The following is a 19,389-nucleotide window of genomic DNA, read 5'->3' as shown; positions in this document are numbered from 1 at the left end:
AATGCTTTGTCTACAGCAGAGAAATTATATTCATCTTCCCCACATATGCTAATTATTAACCTGTCCAAAGGTTTTCAACATCTTGTTGGTAAGCAACACCACCAAATAAATCATATAAATAATTCCTCCCAACCTTGTTTTTTTTTTTTAAATGCTAGTGAATCAGTGCAGCCCACTTCACACAAGGTGCATCTACACACCTTGGCTGGGGCAGTCATATCTGACAGCTCCCATTCTCTGGTGGCTATCAGAGCCAGCCTGCCACTCATCCCAACTCACCCGCCCTCCAGACCTCCCACACAGCCTCCAATCAGTCTTGCACCCCATCCTCACCTACCCAGTCCCACCCAGCACAACCATAAGAATGGCCCTTGGGAGCATAAGAGTTCCAGGACAGCCTTTAGCTGTGCATTACAATGAAGTAAGAGAACATAAACAACTGGTTATCACCTCAGCTTTATAGCTTCTTAAACAATCAGCTGATCATGCTACAACCATACAGCTGACCATTAAGGCTCTGCTTGACCTAAATATGTCTGCTCTTTTGTTTCCTCCCTTATGTATAGCTTTACCATCTTCTGCTTTGCTTCTCATTTTCACCTAACACTAAAATCTTTGCAGATGTTTAAAATGAAACTAGAGTATTTATAACTAAATGAAAAAGAATTCTAAATATGAAAGTTTGAAGTGGAATTATTAGTCAAAGATAGTGAAAAAGCAAAACCCAAATTAAAACTTCTCAGATTTTGAACTCCCAAGACAAAGATATCCTTAGAGGCCAAAACATGAGTTGTCATTCTAGGTCAGGCAGGTAGCAATATTCAAGGCAAAGTTCCCATGGCAAGTGTTTGACCCAACCATGGATGTAGCAGTATGGCAACCAAGGAAAAGATGCTCAGGTAAGTCAGCCACAAACTCAAGGCCATCTACATTAATACCAAACACCATCAGGCAACATACTGGTGTTGGTTGATCATTAGGCAGAGTAAATCACGGTGTCAAAGGTGAAAGACTGCAATCTTCATCAGTGCACAAAGACAAGATCAGCAGTAATGCCTGCTAGTGCCTCTCATCCAAAAAGAAATAGTTCCAACCAGAATCACTGGCCAAGCTGAAAACCTTACTAACTAAAGACAACCTGCCAGGTCACTGACAGGATGGAAAGGAGAAGAGGGTTGAGTTTAGTTCTGTCAATTGCCTTCATTTGCTTTCTATGACAAGCAGCTGCCATTTTGATCAGTCTTTTTACTTCCTCACTAATCCTTTCAGTAGTGTTACAGCAATGTCCATTCAAACAGTAGGCCTGGACTCAGACACCAATACAGAATCCTAGGATAATTTCAGCTGGAAAGGACCTCTGAAGGTCACCTGGTCCAACTCCTGGGCTCAAAAGCAGGGCCAGCTAGATCATTACAAACACAGTCACATTTGCTCCAGCTCTTCCCCATATCCCAGACACACAATATTCCCTGCGTTCCTATGGGAGTTTTGCTGTTGCCTTTAAATCATACTGCTGGTCTCTTGGGGAGCAGCTGCAGCATATCATTTCAGCCAGAAAAGCAGTATGCTAGCCCAGCATGCTGGCTCCAGCTCTGCCAGTTTCTACCAAGCAAATGTCAGTAAAGCAGTAACAAATCAACCCTGAAACAGCAGCATGGCTATCCATTGATGTGCAGGCTCTTCAAGCACTTCTAAGAGGAAATACCTAGTTTGACTTCTACTATCCATTTGTGCAGAGTGAGAGTTCTACCAGATGTTCAGCAGTCAGAACTGCAGTCCAAGTATAGAATATAACAGGAAAGAGCTGCCCTCCCACTGCTACATTAGGCACCATCACCCATGCACAGGTCTCAAACAGATTGACCTGCACCCCTGGGAAAGGGATGAGCATCACAAACTGCAGGAAGAGAATGATGTCTGTCTGTGCATATAGATTTCATTTTCCATATGACTTATGAGGTACCTACAATGTAAGACTTTTTAGCTTCCTCCTTCTTCCACCCTCCAATATGATAAATACGGAGGACCAGAAAAAAAAAGAAAAAGACTCTTTATTGCACTAAATCTCTTTCATTCTTCTGTTTTTCACAAAGAATGTATTTCGGGGCCTTTAGTCCCTCCCCTCTCTTTATTAAGGTCATATTAATTAACTCCAGTGTCTAGTTCAGCTACTGTTAGGTATCTCCTTCAATTTATATTTAGTTTCCACCCAAAATATTCTGAATCATTCAAGAGTTAGGTTGTAGGAGTGTAAAAATTATCAAAATGCTATAACCTAACTCACAGAAGACATGTAGGAAGGGCCTATCTGCACGTATGGAAAGTAGTGAGTGAGCTTATATTCAATTAAGTTTTTAACTAAGATTTTGACTTCTTTCGAATTGCATTTGCTTTCCCCTGAAAAGCCTCTTAAACATTAACACCACAACATATTAACTTAATAGGAGTAAAGAAGTACCACAACAAATCTCTTTTGCCCATTTTGAACTGCCAGGAACCATTTGTCCTGTGCCAGCATTCTAGTATCCTGTCAGACCTACTGCTCATCCTAATCAATCAATCCATCCCCAAGATGCACAATTCCAGCTGTACAGCGAGAACAACCTTGGAGGTCGATATAGGAAAGCAAGCAATCATTTAAACATCATCTGTTTTTCAGCATGTTTATGCTCTTCAGCACTGTATGCATCCAGTACTATGAAAGAAATCTTAAAAGCTATCAGGCACTTTAAAACATCTAGAGAGATTTTTTTTAAAACAAACTGCTTGAGCAAATAAATAGGTTTGGCAGAAAGGATGCTTGAAAGGGGTTGGAATCCTAATATATTTTCGAGCTCTGTCATTAGTCTACAACCTGCTGTATGACCTCAGACAGCTATTTTGCTTCAGCCTCCCTTTATGTAAAGTAAGCTGGAAGGTACAGATGAAAAGTATTTTAAAGTTTAACAAGTATTTAGAAACTTCTGTCAGTAACACTTTGACATTTGTTAAAAGCTTGACAAAGCCACTTCATTTACCAGTACAATGCTTTGCAGTTTTTCTTCCTATTTGCAAAATCCTAACACCATACAAGGCTGTTGCACAGCAAGGTTAAAAAATAAGACATGCTTTAAAAGAAGAAAAATAAAAAGGCACATTTTTTTCAATTTTAAAGATGGTTTTGTAAAAACAAATTAGAGGCAATATGTGCAATTTTCCAAGGGCCAAGGCCAGAAAATTACATCACGTCATTTTAGAAGATATTTTTGAACTCTCTTTTAATATACCAATATTTTTAGGTACCAGTTATTTAGAAATGCATAATCGCTTTGAATTTTACGAGATTTAGCTAGACCAATTAAAGAAACAGGAGTTTTCATTAGGCTTTTGTTCTGGGGATTGTTAAACTAGCTTCAGCAAGAATACGTTTCTAGTCTGCAAGATCCATCTCATCACACCAGGTCCCGAGGTCATCAAGGCTCCTTTCAGAGGCAACGGTGCATGAGAGATAAGGACAGAAAATGCTACGAGGAACCGCATGATAACCCTTAGAAAAACAGCGCGATACAGGAAGCAGCTTTCCACCACCGCGTTCGCTTCTAAACAGCCATTTTACTTCACTACATCCTTCCCTACAGCCAGCCTTCATTTTGTGTTCCTGCCTGGCTGCGCGGTTCCAGGCTGACAGCCTAGCGAGGATACCGGGGGCGCGCTCAGGTGGAGGTGAGATGCCTCCCAGCCTCTCCGGGTTCCGAGCGAGCCGTTCCGGTGCCAGGGTCGGGGGAGGGAGGCTTCCCGCCTCCCCCCGTTTTTGAAAGTAAATGAAGGCGCCGCTCCCAATGGCGGGGGAGGGGGGAGCTTGGCTCCCTCCTCCTCCCGGGAGCCCGGCTCCTCCTGGAGAGGCAGGGGAGCCCGGGGACCCCTCTCCTGGCAGGTCGGCCCTGCTATCGTCCCTCCCCCCGGGCGGGCAGTGCCGTGTGTCCCGTCCCTCCCCCCGGGCGGGCGGGCTGGCTGTGCTGTCTCTCCCCCCGGCAGGCCGTGCGAGAGCGGCGGGGCGGGCACTCACCGCTCCGGCAGAGTGAGAGGCAGCGGCGGCGGCGGCCTCATCCTCCTCCGGCGACGGCGGGCCGATCTTGCTGCAGGTGGCCGCCAGCAGAGCGAGCGGTGACGGCTGCGCGTCCTACCCACAATGGGCGGGTTCAGGGAGAGAAGGGGGGTGGCGGTTAGTGCGGGACAGCGACCGGGCTCCTCGCAGACGCGCACACAGGAAGCGGCGGCGGCGGCACCGGCTCCGCAGCCGCTCACAACGTGTCACCCGGGGGAGGGGGGAAGGGGCCCCGCCGGGCCTGCGCTCACCTGGGGGGCGGCCGCCCCGGCGGAGGCCGAGGCGGCGCCGTTGCCGTGCTGGAGATACTCGCTGTGGCTGCTGCTGTCCACGTCTAAGGCAGCCATTTCCTCTTGTTTCACGGGCTTCTCGGGAGCTGCGGGCACAGCGGGGAGGGGGAGGGGAGAGTCACTGACGGGAGCGATCACCCCCCTCCCTCTCTCTCCCTCCCTCCCTTCCTCCCTCCCTCCCTCTCCCCCCCCTAACCCCAGCGCTCCCCCCGCCCTCCCGCACGGAGCCCTCCTCCTCCTCCTCCTCCTCCTCCTCCTCCCCGTGCTGCTGCCCCTGCCCCTCTTCTCCCTCCTCCCCCTGCTCCTCCTGCTGCTGCTCTCAGTGCCGCTCTCGCCTCGCTCGCACACGGACGCTCCGGGGCCGGAGCGGGGACGCGCAGGGCCGGAGCAGGAGCGGGGAGCCCCCGGGGCGGCTCGGTCGGTGCGTACGTACCGGTCATGGTGTGAGTGCGAGCGGCCGGCTGGCTGGCTGGCTGGGCGGGAGGCAGGCAGGCAGGCAGGCTGGCTCGCACACAGGCCCTGCTGGCTGGGGCTAGGCGGCTGCCGCCGGGGACATGCTTATTGTGCTCACGGCGGGCTGAAGCGGCGGCGGCGGCCCGAGCCTACTCCGGGTTTTTTTTCCTATTTTGATTGACGGTGCGGGAAAGCCGAAAGGTGGGGCTTGCCGCGGGAGAGGGGGCCCGGCCGACACCGCCGCCCGCCCGCCCGCCTGCCAGCCCGGAACTCCCGCCTACGCTCGCGCGCGCGCGCTCTCATTGGCTGCGCCGCGCCGCCGCCGCCGCTCGCACGGGCCGCCCGGGCTGCCAGTCAGCCGCCGGGGGCGGGGGGGGCGCCCCATGCCGGGGCGGCTTCCTGTTTGCCAGGGCTAGTGCGGGGAACAATGAGCGGGACCCGCCGGGAGGCCGCGGCCCGCGCCCGCCGGGGACCCGCCGTCCCGGGAGGCGGCACCGCCGCCGCGCTCCCCTGACACCGCGGGGCCCGACCGCCCGCACGGGTCAGCGCACAGGCACCGCTGCGCGGCGGTGGCGCTATGCCCCCCGCGCCCCCGCCGCTGTTGTGCCCGGGGGGCGCCGGGCCAGGGCTGCGATCTTTCGAAGTCTCCCCGCCGGGGCTGTCACTCACGGCCGGCGACGGCCGCGGCTCCGGGGTGGCGGCCGAGCAGCGCCCGCCCGGCGGACAGCGCCGCCGCGCTTTGTCCCTCGGGCGCTAAGATGTCGGCGCGGCGTCCCCCGGGGAGCCGGCCCGCCCGGGCGGGCGCTGCCCGGCGGCTGCCGCCGGCCGCCCCGCTGCGGACCGCGCGCCCGGGCCAGCGCGGCGAGCAGCGTCCGCCGCAGCGCGGCCACCCCGGCGTGCCGCCGTTGCATAAGCGCTGTGGCGGGCTCGCAGCTGCCTGAGCCGGGCGGCGGAACCCAGAACCTCCCCTGTCTCTGGGGCAGAACAAAACCCGTCCCGGATAAGGCCGCCAGTTCGGTTTGAACGCGCCACGTTCTCCCAGCGGGAGTTCCTGCCGTGAGCTGGGCACCCGAGCCGTGGCACGGATCGAACGTTTGTACCAGCAGGCTTTATTTTCGTCGTGTTAAGGAGAATTAATAAGATTCCCCTCAACGTCAGTTTGCTGGTCTCATGTTACGCAACACAAAGGAAACTGGGAGCTCTCGGATTGTTAAACTAAGACAGGAAATATGTTTAAAACGTTACATAAGTATATGATGATACAGGAATGATTATTAGTGGGGCCTGTTTGTGTGTAACACCACTTGGCTTGTGAAGGGTTCCTGTGAAGGGGAACAATTTGGGCTGGGCCCTCCGTCACATCTGAGTGCGTATGCAGGGTCATAGCACAGCGTGCAGGCTGAGGCACTGTTTCAACCCTTAGTTTGCAAATTCTCCTGAAGAATCATTGTTTTCATGGTTACAGTTAGTGTGGTATTCCAAGGAGTCTGAATGAGGCCAAAAAAACTCAAACCTGCTTTCCTGGTACAATCTTTAATGTAATTAGAACTGAGGATTAGCTAGCAGATACAGTGAGCGCAGTCTTATATGTCCACAGTTGGGCTGAGTGTGTGGAGTCCCAGGCTCCTGAGATAAACTCATGGAAACCCAGAAGTATGGTCAGGATTTTCAACAGCCTCTCTGAGCAGAGAATAAACAGTGCTTTTTAATCAGTCCCAGCACTATGACCTTGCAGTAACTGCCCAAGCTTAATAAACTATTACAGAACAGGAAAAAATGCACTCAGAAAATGTGAATTTAATAACAGGAAGTTATGATGGATAAAGCTTGTTCATACTGTGTGATGTACAGTCTTATTTCTAACCCATTTACTTTTGCTGGTATGTTGAGAGTACCTTCAGGTGACTTAATAGTAAGTCATAAATTAGTCCCCAGTCTTTTTGTCACAATTCATTTTTCCCAAGGTAGTTCAAAAAACCAACCAACCCCTTCTGTTTGTTAAATGTCTGTATTATTTACATAGTCTCATGTAATTCTACTTTAGAGTTAGTTGTTGACAAGGTAGATAACACAGCCATAAAGAAAATGGGTTTTTTTGCAATTTGTATTTTTTATTTTAATAAACAAAAGTTGGAAGTAGGAACAGAAGTCTCAGGGTTTTTTTTAAATGTCAGAAATCATTTTTAGCCAGTGAAAGCTAATATACACAACCTGTAAAAATCCATCAGTATACATATATAAGGACATTTCAGGAAAAAAATTAAAATGCAAACTTGCCTGACTATTGCAGTATTAAAAAAAAAAAAAGACTTCTACAGCAAGAAGAACTTAAGAGTTTGTTTGGCAATATCAGAAGCTGCTAGTGAAACATATGAGAGTCTGTTATCCTGGAACCAGAGCTATTACTTGTGACTTCAGACTTTCAGTAACTGAGATGTTCATTTAAAGACTGAGGTATAAGAGAAATAATTTCTGTTAAGATGCTGTGAGGGGGAAAATTACATTGAAAAACTAGCCCTTGCTATTTAGCAGGGTTTTGCCAAATACTATCAATGACATTTTGCTTTAGGAAGATCATGTTGTCTGGGGATTAATCTAAATATGAAAGGTGTTCTTTCTCCTGCAGCTGGGTGGGTGCATGCTGAGAGCTGTCTGACTTAAGGGGGATGTTGTCAATAGAGTAGTTCACCTACATGGATCTGGTTGCAGGCTTGGGACGTGACTGAAGATCTGAAATACCAATAATGGGATTGGGTTTATATATAAAAGAGTTTTCCAATGCAAGAAAACTCAGATGTAATCAGGCTTAACACTAGCAGAGGACCATTTTTTTTGTAGTCAAATATGTAAAGCTGGGGGGACACTGTTATGATATATTAAATTCAGATAAAGAACTAAACCAGAATATGAATAGACCGTTTAAAACATAGACAAAAAATCAAGATAAATTACAAGAAAGTTGCAAAAAATAAATGCTCATATGAAAAGAGGTGTAAAGATACTCAGAATTGTTAAATACAAACTGCTTGGTAATAGAAATCACGCCTCTGTTTACTGCTTCCCAGCAGCCATTAAGAACACAGGAGAAGAAAAAAAATGTAAAAAGAAAATGAGAAAAGACACTACTAGCATTAAGACATTAATCATTAGAAAAATCCTGGATGCATGAGGGAGATGCTGTATCAGAACTGGACATCTGAGTTCCCCTTGGTGCTGATTTTCCTGCAGAGTTAGCGCTGGGGCAGTAGCCCCAGAGACTGAGCTCCATGGCCAACTAGAGGAGCCGTTGTTTCCTCTTTCTTGAGCTTGCCCAGCAGATGTACCATATCCATATGAATAAACTAACCATGACCAGTTAATTCTTACAGAGCCTTCCCTCTGTAAGACCTTGACTCCTGCTTCTAGGCAGTTCCAGGTTAACTGCAGGTCCTGGGATGAAGTCTTCATCCGTTTGCTGAAAATGGTGTGTTGTAATTTGAGCTGTGTAGATACTGAGAAGGTAATACTGCTCTATAAATAATAAGAGTACTTCTACCAGATACCAAAATGCAGCAGTTTCAGAACTGAGATGCAGCCTTTGGGGTAAGTAGCAAAATAACATGGAAAAGGAAACAATGTCTACCAGCTTCTGATGAAACTTGAGAGAAGCTTTTGACAGATGAAACAAGATGCAGCTTGGAAAGAATGCTAAAACTTGATACCTACCCGGTATTTCAGTTGTAAGCTCAATGCTGTATTTGTCCGCTGTTACTTATATCTCATTGGTTTAAGTCTTGGAGCTCAGTCTCAGTGTCAGTTCAGTACAAATTCAGAAGGAAGTGCACTGTCTTAACACAACTTCCATTCAGAACAGTGTCTGCTAAACTTGGAAATAGCTTTTCTATAGTCCTTCGAAATTTCTGAGCTCTGACATGGTATTTATGTCTTTAGTGGTCCCTGCTATGGGTAGCCCTGCATTTCCTTAAAGGATTATATTATTGAAGGTTTGTTGGTATGTAGTCCAGTTCAGTTTTCACAGCTGTGATACTCCATTCCTCTGTTCAGTGGTGGTTTTGCCATGCTGAAGCCTAGAATGCAACTGGACAAGATGGACAGGAATGCATTCTGCTGTGACAGAATGTAACACCAGGAAAACTCAGGCTCAGGTCAACCTCAGTTTGAAAGGCTGGGTCTGAAATGCCTGTGAAGAATCAGTTGGGATTTCATTCAACAATCTGCTGTTAAACGTGTCCTTTACTTGAGGGACAAGCAGGATTATCTGTAAATCTCATACCTCAGAAAATAACTAGAGCATCAAAAAAACTAACTATTCAGGAGAGGTATCTTTGAATGTGAGATACATTCTTCTGTTTTAGTAATCTGTTTAAAATTTCAGAAGAATCTGGAAATCCATATGTTTTCCTAAGTGCTAAACATTTGCATGGTACTACAAAACCCAAGATAATGACAAGGTTTTGAATCAGACCTCTTAAACTTCCTAGAATTCAACTTCATTCTGAATTTCAGCCCGCTTTTGCAATTCGTTTAAGTCTTAGGAGACATGAATAAGAGTGCAGCTAGCAGTCCTGGATATACTGCACTCTTCATTTCTACATCCCATATGGGTCCATTTGCTTAGGAATATTGAGTCATCTTTACACAGGGCCACAGGCAGGACTGACAGGAAGTTGACCTGTGAGGTTTTGTGAGTCAGCACGTAGTAGTTGAGATAGTTGCATGACTCGAGTTCATCAAATAGAGAAATGAGCCCTTGCCAGTATAATATCAGCAGTGGTTAGAGAAGAGTCTTGGCTGGCATTGTGTCATCATCCTCCAGAAAGCACCTCCCTGTTCTTCTGGCTACAAAAACAAAAATTTTGCTGGGGGGAAGTAGGCTTTAGCAGTGGGTGTGGTCTACCCAGAAGATGAGCCAACCTAACAGCTCATGGACATTGCCATAAGAAAATCCTGCAAAAATATGCTTCTGATATTGCAAGCTAAATTGAGTCAAACGAGACACAAGGAGCAACAGAGCTCCATGGGTGGGAGTAGACAAGGAGAGGTAAGACACCCTTCAACAGCTGCAAGTAGATTAATCCAGGGTGTCAGACTTGCTGAACAACACAGGAACTTGCTTTTGGCTATGTTTTGTGAAAAATGTCTTGTCAGTAGCCCCGGATTTCAAGCCTTTAGCAGAGCACAAATGTTACGTGAGAGCATGTGAAATATGAAGGCATTGGTTTAGTTTGCTGCATAAGTGTGTTGGTATTCAAGTGTAAACATATGAAAGACAAATAATACTTAGTGAAATTGGATTTTAGGAGAGCATTTTTTCTGTTTTAAATGGAGAAGCAATTGTAAGAGTACTGGTCTCTGCTTGAAACAACTCCATTAAAGAAAGGTCAAAGGGAAGTGTGTGGTACCTGGATCCAGCTGTTAGCAGGGGAGACATTGGGTTCCACTGCTCTGCTCACATCCAGTAGAAGCTACGGATGGGGTAGAGGCAGGCCTAGCAAACTCATGGACAGCCACAGCAGGAATGTGCCCGCTCCAGGCTCTTCGTGCACTTCCCTGGAGGTTGAAACACGCTGCCTGGTAAGAGGAAGAACCTGTGAATAAGTAGCCTAACAACCCAGTGCACAAATCTGAAGGCTGTGAGTCTTCACCAGCACAGATGACTGATCTTCAAGGAATGGGGCCAACAGAAAGTCTACATGCACCAATACGTGAGGACAGACCTCTGGAACATTGCTTTCAACCTAGTCATTGTATTTATGAATTTTTTCTGAGCAATTGGGACAAAATAAGTCATGTTCCTTTTTAACCAGAAATTCTTCCTTGTTTGTTACAGCTGTAACTTTCCCCAGGTGATACATTTTTGTATGTTTTGCAAATTTTCAAATTCACTAGAGATGTCTAGTATTTTTGACTGGTAAATATCTTAATAATATTTGAGAAAACTTTCCTGTGTTAAAGTATGTCATTACAATAGAGAACAAAGTTCAGTATAATTGCCCAAGGTTTTGGGGTTTTTTTCCCTTTAATTTCATTATCTTGGTTTTAGTTGTGTAAAGAAATAAATAAAGAGTATATTAGTTAAATCTTGCAAAATATGTGTGGTTTTTATTCAACTGGCAGCACAGTCCATCTAAGTAAGAATATTTTTTATTAACAAAGTTTCTTCATACTGAAGATGAGACAAAGTCATCTAATATCCCTCATGTGTGGGAAGAGGCAACAGGAAAAAGCAGATCAGTTATCAGTTTCAGATACCTGAAAACTTGCCATTTAGCAAGTTAATAATTCTTCATTTCACCTTTCTTAAATGAGAAATAGATGTCTTTTCAAACTTCCTAGAAGTTACTGTCTTTGGGCCCCATCATTATCCTGTTTGTTTATCCTTAATTCATGCCCTTCAAGGTCATCACAACAGATAAAACCTAATCATAGAAATAATTGGGGGAAAAATTGTAGATCCATTAGGTAAGGTTAGAAAAATTGTTCATAGGAAGAGGCCACATAACTGTGACTTGCAGAATCAGTAATATAGCATCTAAGGATTTTCCTCCATTACCCATCACAAAATTGGAATGCAAGTAATTAAATTGATACATAGATAAAATATAAAGTCACCTTAATGGGAAAAACTCTTGTGTATTTCTTGTCTAGTGTAATTCTTTCTCACAATTTGGTATTTTTAATAGTACTGATAGAAAAGTAGGCCAGTGAAATGAAAGAGACTAGCAAATTATGTGTGCACAAATTCTGAAAGGAAGTCTTTCTGGAGGGATTAAGTGACTTCTGTGAATCTCAGTCTGAATTGCCATTCCCAAAACAAAAGCAAGTAAGACTCTGTGGCTCCCTCTAGGAGAAGGAAGTCTGGGGCTGTAGTCCAAACCACATTCCGTGCTTTCCCTGGCAAGTCTCAGTCCAGCAGCCAGAAGGCCACAGTGTGGTCTGAACAGAGAGATGAAATGAATGTGCCTGTAAGGTTATTTGGAAACCTGTATCTAAGTTCTGAATTCTTACATATCTTCAGGTGAGGGAGGTGTTTTGTTTCTTGGGGAAAAACAAAATCCCTGACAGGATCTTTGAAAAAGGAGTTGTGGGTAACAACCTACAGAACAGGGCTAGACAGGAAACTGTGAGACGAGAGCCTTCCCTGAGAGGTGTCTGATGCAAAGAGCAACCAGACCTCAGAGAGGTTCTCAGCATTTTCTTTTAATTGGTGCTACCAATTAAAATTACACACAGCCTGTGTCATCTCTTAAGTTTGGGGGCTTAAATGCCCCCATTGTTCCTGGTCCAGTCTCCCTATGAGGAACCCCAGTTTTTGGAGAGGTCTGGCATGTTCACAGTGGCATATAAAACTCCTGTGGTCTTTCTTAGAAGCATCATTTTAGAGCAGACAAAAGCATTAGGATGTACAGAACAAATTAGGTTTGTGCCTAACTTTGAAAAAGGAGGTGGAAAGTTCTAGGGTTTATTTCACATATTCCTGTGTCTACATGTCTGAGAAGTCCGAATCTATAATTTGGACAAGACTTGGTAACAGATGAACTCCCCTTATCTCTTACCTTCGTGCTTTGCCACAGGTGCTGGAACTGCATCACAAACAGCAAGGAAGGGAAAGCCGAGTGAGATGAAATTCCACTTCTGGTCATAGAAGAAAACTGTTTGCGGGGAGGGGGGAAGTTACTAATTAAAATTTATCTAAAAAATTCCTCAGTAAAAGAATCATCAATCTGTTTCAGCTTAAGTCTGAAAGAGGTATATTCGAGGCTGAGAATGATAATTAACACACTCATGGTGCTCACATAAAATACCAGTGGATGCTTTTTAACTGCTAATTAACCTCTGGCTTCTATAAACATCCCTAAAAAAGGCACATCTTCATCACCTTTATTGCAGCTCACTAGCAGTCACTTTACTTCTCAAACAATGCTGCAGATCATTCCTGGCCCCTTTGACCTATTTCTGTTTCCAAACTACTGCACAACCTTCCCAGTCTAATGACACTTGCAAACATCTGCACATGCTGCAGGTGTCCTTCCTATTCCTAAAAATTAATTAACAAAAGTTAATTATTTTTTAATGTATTGTTTCTCTCTCTTGTGTCAATTAGTATCTGAGTTATTGAAGTGGATCATTGCTATTAGTTTGTTTTCACAAAGTTGGAAAATTCAAACTCCGCTATCATCTTAATTACTTACAAATGAAGGATAAAATTCCTTCTTTTCTGTGGCAGAGGTCCAAAAGACATAATGGAGACAGGATGTTGTGGCAAGCCTCAGTTCCCCATGCATTCCTCCAGTCTCAGCAGGACTGCTCTGCACTGGAGGCAAAGCGTGCATGCCGTGCACAAGCACAACTCTGCAGTTCCAGGACACAGAGCCCACTACATCTTTTACTTTTTAATAGTAGTGCCAGATTTTCAGCAAAACATATTATGTTTAAGCAAAATGGTAATTGAATAATCTGTGTACTGCACAGAAAAAAAAAATAGTTCATTCTCGTTTTCTTCTCCCAAAGAAGTAACATTGCAATACTTTTTTTCCTAGCCTGGATTCCTACAGAAAATAAAATGGGGTTGAGATCATTATCTCTTCATATATAAAATAAATCTCTGTGTGTGCGCGCATGTGTGCACACAGATGTGCGTGTACCTACTTGCATGTTGTGCAAGAGAGAAGGAACAAGAACAAACAGTAGCCAATTTTAACCACATCTGACAGAGCAAAAAAAGTCTGAAAAATTCCTGTATGTTTCATAACAACAAGCTGCTGAGTAAAAGGAGACCCACCAACGTTTGAATTAAGCCCTTATTGAACACCAAGAAAGCTGCAAAGATGAAAGCTCTTACCCCACAGGAAAAGCTGCAGTCAGAGCTTCCAGCTATGTAGACCTAGGAGAATCCAAATAAGATTTGCCCAAGGGGAACCAAGCCCTATCAGATCTGCAGCTCAGAGGACTGCTGGTTTGTGCTGGATTTCTAATCCATCACTGTCCAGCTTTGATGGTGACATACTCCATTTTTTGCCCTTTGACTTTGGGGGAAAAAAGATTTTTTTTTAAATGCAGATTTCTCAAACCTGATGAGCTGAAACCCTACATGAAAGGAAGGACCAGATTTTGTTTTTAAAGACCCCATAGGATACCCTTACAAGAATCTGCATGTGCAGCACACTAGACAAAGAGAAAACAGCACCTACCGGTTCACGGCAAACTAGAGATAAAGTTCATGCCCTGACAGCCTGGAGTTTGATCTTAAGGTAGCAGGAGCCAGTGCTGTTAAAAAGCCTCTCATCCCACTTTCTGATCTGTCACATCACTGATGTCCCTCGGTCTACCCATTCTTAAGAGTTTGGTGAGTGGCACACCTCTTGGGCCTCTAAATGTTCCTGTTTTTTCTGCTATACAGGTGTGGTATCCTTCAGAAGACACAGCTGAAGGAAGTTAAGTCAGAGTTCTTGGCGCTGCTCACCCTTCTCAGTGCAATGCAGAGCCCCCAGCTCTGCTGGTCTGCCAGACACACTCCTGCCAGTGTCACACATCTCTGGCACCTCACTGGATGCTAAAGGAAACAAACAGTGAGAGGAGTCCAAGCCCAGTGCTGCACCATGTATCAATGGACACAATCTTCCAGAAACCACTTACCCACTATAATGCTTGTCTCAGTCACATTTCTCCCTCTTCATAGCTTGGGAGTGATGGACAAGGTTTGTTTACTTCACCCCAGGGTTGTGTGTTCATCACCTGTCAGTAAAACATCTCCAGGGACAAACTCTGGCACTCAACATTCACAATCCCTTCTGGATGACTGCCTGACTTTTTATGTTCTAGTCACAGTAACTCTGCTTTCATCTGTCCCTCTCTTCTTGCACTGTATACCTCAGACTCTCCTTTGCTAAGCACACTTACATCTCTAAAAATACAATGCAGGAACTTTTTATTCTTCATATTGTGTAACGTGGAAACTTGTCTCTCAAGCTCAGCAATCTTGCTTGCAGGTGCTGAAGCAATCAATGCACCTAGGCTGCCTTGGATGCCTGTGGCCATATCTAGCCATGCTCTGGCTCACTGTCCTTCATATCCCACACAAAGGAAAGATAATGAAAGGATTCAACATCCAAATCCTATTCCCCTCTTCTTCCCAAAAAGATTAACTCCAGTAAAACAGATGTGCCCATTCTTGTCACTGGGTGACAAAGGGATGTATGTAGCATTGTTATTCTTGCTGCTACATGTTTTTGATCTTATCCTGAGATTTTTTATGAACCTTTTTTTTTTTAATCCTTTGTTGCTAAGAGAACAACAATGATCTAGCAAGGCATAAGGAATCTCCAAGGCTTGGAGCAATAAAGTATTCTAAACTCTTAGAGTTTACTCTTAGTCTTCTAAACTAGCTACATTTTGCTGTTTTTAATACAAATACCCATTCTATTCAGTTTGTTATACTAGTCTCTGTTTTTCCTAATCTAAAATAAACTAGGTGAGTAGCCTTCTTTTTGTGCTTTGTCATTTATTACTTAAGGGTATAAGGAGGAGGTTAAAACAGCATGTTTGTTAAATAAGTAAATATTTAACAAGTTGACTCCAAACAGTCTAAGGGAACAGTACTATAAAACCTTAGAAAGCTGGCAGTACTCACTGATTTTTTTTATGCGACTCTCAAGTTAGTCATTGGAGCCATTTTATTTCCTGGATGAATTATACCATTTCTGTAGTAGGACAATTGGGCATAAACATCTACAGTAAAACAAGTCAATTAAGTCTGCAAGTTATTTCTAGTCCAGAGGGAGATAGCTGCCTTTTTCTTATTTACTGCTCCCTAAATAGTCAAGGCCCCAGAGCAGTAAGACCCTGAAGAAGCTCAAAGTTAAACACACACTTGATTTCTGTGGTTCTGGGACCCGGACCCTCACAGTTCTGTTGTAATTCACATTTGAAAGTCAGCAAGCATTTCTTTATTCCCATGATTTTCAGGCAATGGAGGAGGGAGGCTGGGAAGCAGGTTTCTAAAGGCCACAGGAAAACAAAACAAAACCAAAAATTCACAACAATTTTAGGGGTTTACAAATTATCTGTGAAACTTTGTAATCTGCCCCCAGTCTTTCCATGAGGAGAAGAAACTTATTGGTCAAAGTCAGAATAAAGGACCTCAAATTTTGACTTCTGTGAGTTAGATATCACTTTTGTCAAATAGAAATCAATAGGAATTAAAGTACATTAAGGGTTTCCCATGGGGGCAGAGAGGCAGACACTCTCATCAAAATTCAGTGGCAACCAACATGGCAGTGAGCTGATGGTCCTTTACTGATGCTCCTGTGAAACAGAGGCTTCACAGAGAACAGAACTGGCTTTATCCTAAGTGAAAAAGCCTCACCCTGCCCAGTATCTTGTGTTTAATTCAACTCCCCATTCCAGCCTGTACCAGACCTTTTAGGATGTATTAACCAAGCCTGAGAACTCCCAACTAGTGAACATGCAAAGTATTTTCATTGCTGCAGCTAATCTACAAAGACCAATATTTTTGTGTTTACACTGTGAGAAACAAAATATCCTTATCTCTCAATAAAAACGTTTGCTCTTTGTAGGATACCAACACTGTTCAACTCCAAAACTGTTTGAAATCCTGGACTGCTTCTTATCTAACTCAGCAGTGCCCATAATAGAAAAAAAAAAATCAGAGAACTCCCTCTGATACCACTCCACCTCCCCACCTGAGGATTCCAGCCATTGAGGATGTTCTCATAAAATCTTTTTTGATCATGGAAGACATTATCCCCATTTCAGAGACATGAGTGAGATGTGCAAGAGCATCAAGAGCCTTGTCAGAGGTTACATGTGAAGTCTCATGGCAGAACCAAGAAATAAATTACCATTTTTTAATGCCAGTCCATCCTCCATTTCACCATCTATCTTGAAGAATGGATCAACAGTTTTTCTTTTCGTCTCTTCTGACTAAGTATCTAACTAGTGTTCCATTCTGTTCTTTGGAAAACATTTTTCCTTTCCTTGTAGATGTTCCACATACCTTCACAATTTGCAATGTGCTGCCACACAGCATTGGTTGGTGTTCCTGGAAGCAGCAGACCAGCTGCAGGCACAGCTCCCAAGCTCAACCAGCCCAGGTGCTGCCTCCACCGTGCACCTGTAGTTATGCAGAAGGAGAACAACTTGAGGCATTAATGGCGCGAGAGGCTCTGAATTTAGCGGCATCTCAGTCCTCTCGAGTGCCTCGAAGCCTGAGCCTGAAATCCTACAAAGCCCCCACAAGTCCTGCTGCTGCCTGGTCCATGCTCTCTGGACCATTTTGCACAGGCTTGTGTGTAACAAGTGTCTCTTTACAGCCCCATGGCATTACAGCCAACTTGAGATATTCATCATGGATGTTAATAGAGGCCATTCCCAACATTTTGTCCATTAATTCTACTGCCAATATACTGTCTGAAGACAAATTAGATCTGGTTTTCCACCTTTTTACTTAAGGTTGTGCTGTAGTTAATAAAACCCCCAAACGATTTTTTCCAAGCCCACCACCAGTGCGATGTTAGTAGCTGTTTCCTTGTGGGACAGTGCTCCTATCTCAATCATCTCTGGTTTTCAAGCCTTGCCACCTGCCTATCTAAGTTGTTAATTCTCTCTGACATTTTTCTTTCAGAGTAGAAAGAGACCATTGAAGAATATCATGCAGAGTCTCAAGCAGTTCCAGAATTGATTCCTCAAGGCTCAGGCTGTTGAGAGGGCAGCACGACTCAGAGGCAGGGCCCAGCAGAATTTGTGGGATCCTTTGAGCCAGCAGCATGCTGCTTGAAAAGCCTTTCTCCTTCAGACACATTCATGCCTCAAATCACTCACTACCAAATATAGAACGTATTCTTTAAAAGATACTACTTTCCTCACATGAGGTATCTAAAACTTGGAAAAAGCAAAGCTGAAAAATACAATGATACCCCTGGCCATATATGAGACATTATTAAATCAAAATGCCCCTGCAGGCTGACCTGGGGGCCATACAGACCTTTCCTTCACTTGCCCTGGTTGGCATCTGAGATTCAGCCAGGCTCCCAGGGGTGCCGAGGCATTCCCACTCCACTGGGAGTGGGAGAGATCACACAGGCATGCCTAGCTCCAGCAGCCTGCCCGCATATAGGAAGGGGCATTCAGCAGGGTCCTTGTTAAATAACATAAAGATATTGAAAGTAACCAAAACAAAGGTGTAACATTCTCTTGTCCAGAGGCACCGGCTGTCCACAGTTGCTGCTCCTGCTACCATCTTATCTGGCCATTACAACAATGGTTTGCCTCAATGTTTGGTCTCTGTCAAACTGAAAATTGCCAGCTCCTCTCCCACCAGGGCTCCAGTCCCAGGCACCCAGTGCTCCCTTGGCCCCTGGCTGTTCTGCCCTGTTGCCCTCTGGCTGCTCCTGCAGTGCCAGCCCTGCAGAGCCCTGGGTAAGGCAGTAGCATGTGCCTTAGGTACACACTCACTCATGGAGAAGCCCAGGAAGAGCCCAGAGCAACACGTGTGTTTTTACATTTGAAGTGTAATCATGATATTAAAAAAAACCCCAGTTTGCATGGTTTACCTAACATATCCTTTAATGAGGAAGTGTAGTTCATAGGAAAAGATAAAGGATGAGTAGGAGAAGGATAAAGCCTCTCCTGCTACTTTTTAACACCTTTCATGCTGAATAAAATTCCTTTTTCCATCCCAGGAGGCAGACTCTCATTTTATCAGCGGTTTTTGCTCTAAAAAACATTATAGATTCCTTCACACAAAGAAAATGTTTCTGATTCAGTACTTATGCTGGGTAGTTGTTTTAGTCCCAAAACCTGTGTCCAGGAGGACCAGGGTAGTGATTGTCCCCCTGTACTTTGCACAGGTGAGGCCACATTTGCAAAATCTGTCTTCAGTCCTGGGCCCCTCACTACAAGAAAGACCCTGAGGTGCTGGAGTGTGTCCAGAAAAATGCAATGAAGATGCTAAAGGGTCTAGATAATAAGTCCTATGAGGAGCAGCTGAGGCAGCTGGGGGTGTTTAGCCTGGAAAAAGGGAGGCTCAAGGGGGACCTCATGACTCCACACCACCTGAGAGCATAGCCAGTTGGGACTCAGCCTCTTCTCCCAAGTAACAAGCAATAGAACAGAGGAAACAGCCTCAAGTTGTGCCAGGGGAGGTTTAAATTGGATATCAGAAAAAATCTCTTCACTGAAAGGGTTATCAAACATTGAAATAGGCTGCCCAGAGAGATGGGATGCTTAGGGACATGGTTTAGTGGTGTACTTGGCAGTGCTGGGTCAATGGCTGGACTTGATCTTAAAGAACTTTTTCGACCTAAATAATTCTATGATTCTAAAGAAGGTGGAATCACTCTCCCCTGCCTTTGTTTCTTTGTCATTGTTATCCAGCCTCTGGTCTATTTCCTCTGTGGCTGATCTCATCTCTGTGTTTTTCTCACATATCTTCTGAGATTACTCACTCCATCCATCACCTGTGCATTTGACACATTTGCTTCCATGCTGAAGTCCCAAATGAGCTCTGTTATGCAGCACAAACCAACCCAAAGTTGCAGTCAC

General features: G+C 44.8%; 1 protein-coding gene and 1 long non-coding RNA gene across 16 annotated transcripts in view; both read right to left on the bottom strand.

Moving 5' to 3' along the window:
- SP3 (Sp3 transcription factor) overlaps window positions 1-5,102 on the bottom strand; it is a 34,049-nt gene extending 28,947 nt beyond the window's left edge. Inside the window, exons 1-3 of one of the 2 annotated variants that reach the window (XM_064434410.1) lie at window positions 4,808-5,102; window positions 4,336-4,460; window positions 4,046-4,159 (exon numbers count right to left, since the gene is read on the bottom strand). In XM_064434410.1, the coding sequence (XP_064290480.1) occupies window positions 4,046-4,159; window positions 4,336-4,460; window positions 4,808-4,814 (246 nt within the window). In that variant the 5' untranslated portion in view covers window positions 4,815-5,102. The remainder of the gene's footprint in view (window positions 1-4,045; window positions 4,160-4,335; window positions 4,461-4,807) is intronic. The other variant, XM_064434411.1, reaches the window with a different exon arrangement.
- A 1,319-nt stretch (window positions 5,103-6,421) lies between these two features.
- The window catches only part of LOC135308857 (uncharacterized), a 30,976-nt gene continuing 18,008 nt past the window's right edge, over window positions 6,422-19,389 (bottom strand). For 13 of the 14 annotated variants that reach the window (XR_010369211.1, XR_010369210.1, XR_010369213.1 and 10 more), the window contains 3 exons: window positions 16,844-16,960; window positions 12,384-12,479; window positions 6,422-10,398 (listed from right to left, as the gene is read on the bottom strand). This is a non-coding gene — a long non-coding RNA (uncharacterized LOC135308857). The remainder of the gene's footprint in view (window positions 10,399-12,383; window positions 12,480-16,843; window positions 16,961-19,389) is intronic. The other variant, XR_010369207.1, reaches the window with a different exon arrangement.

The sequence above is a fragment of the Passer domesticus genome, chromosome 10 (genome assembly GCF_036417665.1).
Source record: "Passer domesticus isolate bPasDom1 chromosome 10, bPasDom1.hap1, whole genome shotgun sequence".
Taxonomy (NCBI): Eukaryota; Metazoa; Chordata; class Aves; order Passeriformes; family Passeridae; genus Passer; species Passer domesticus.
This window is presented reverse-complemented; position numbering and strand designations above follow the sequence as displayed.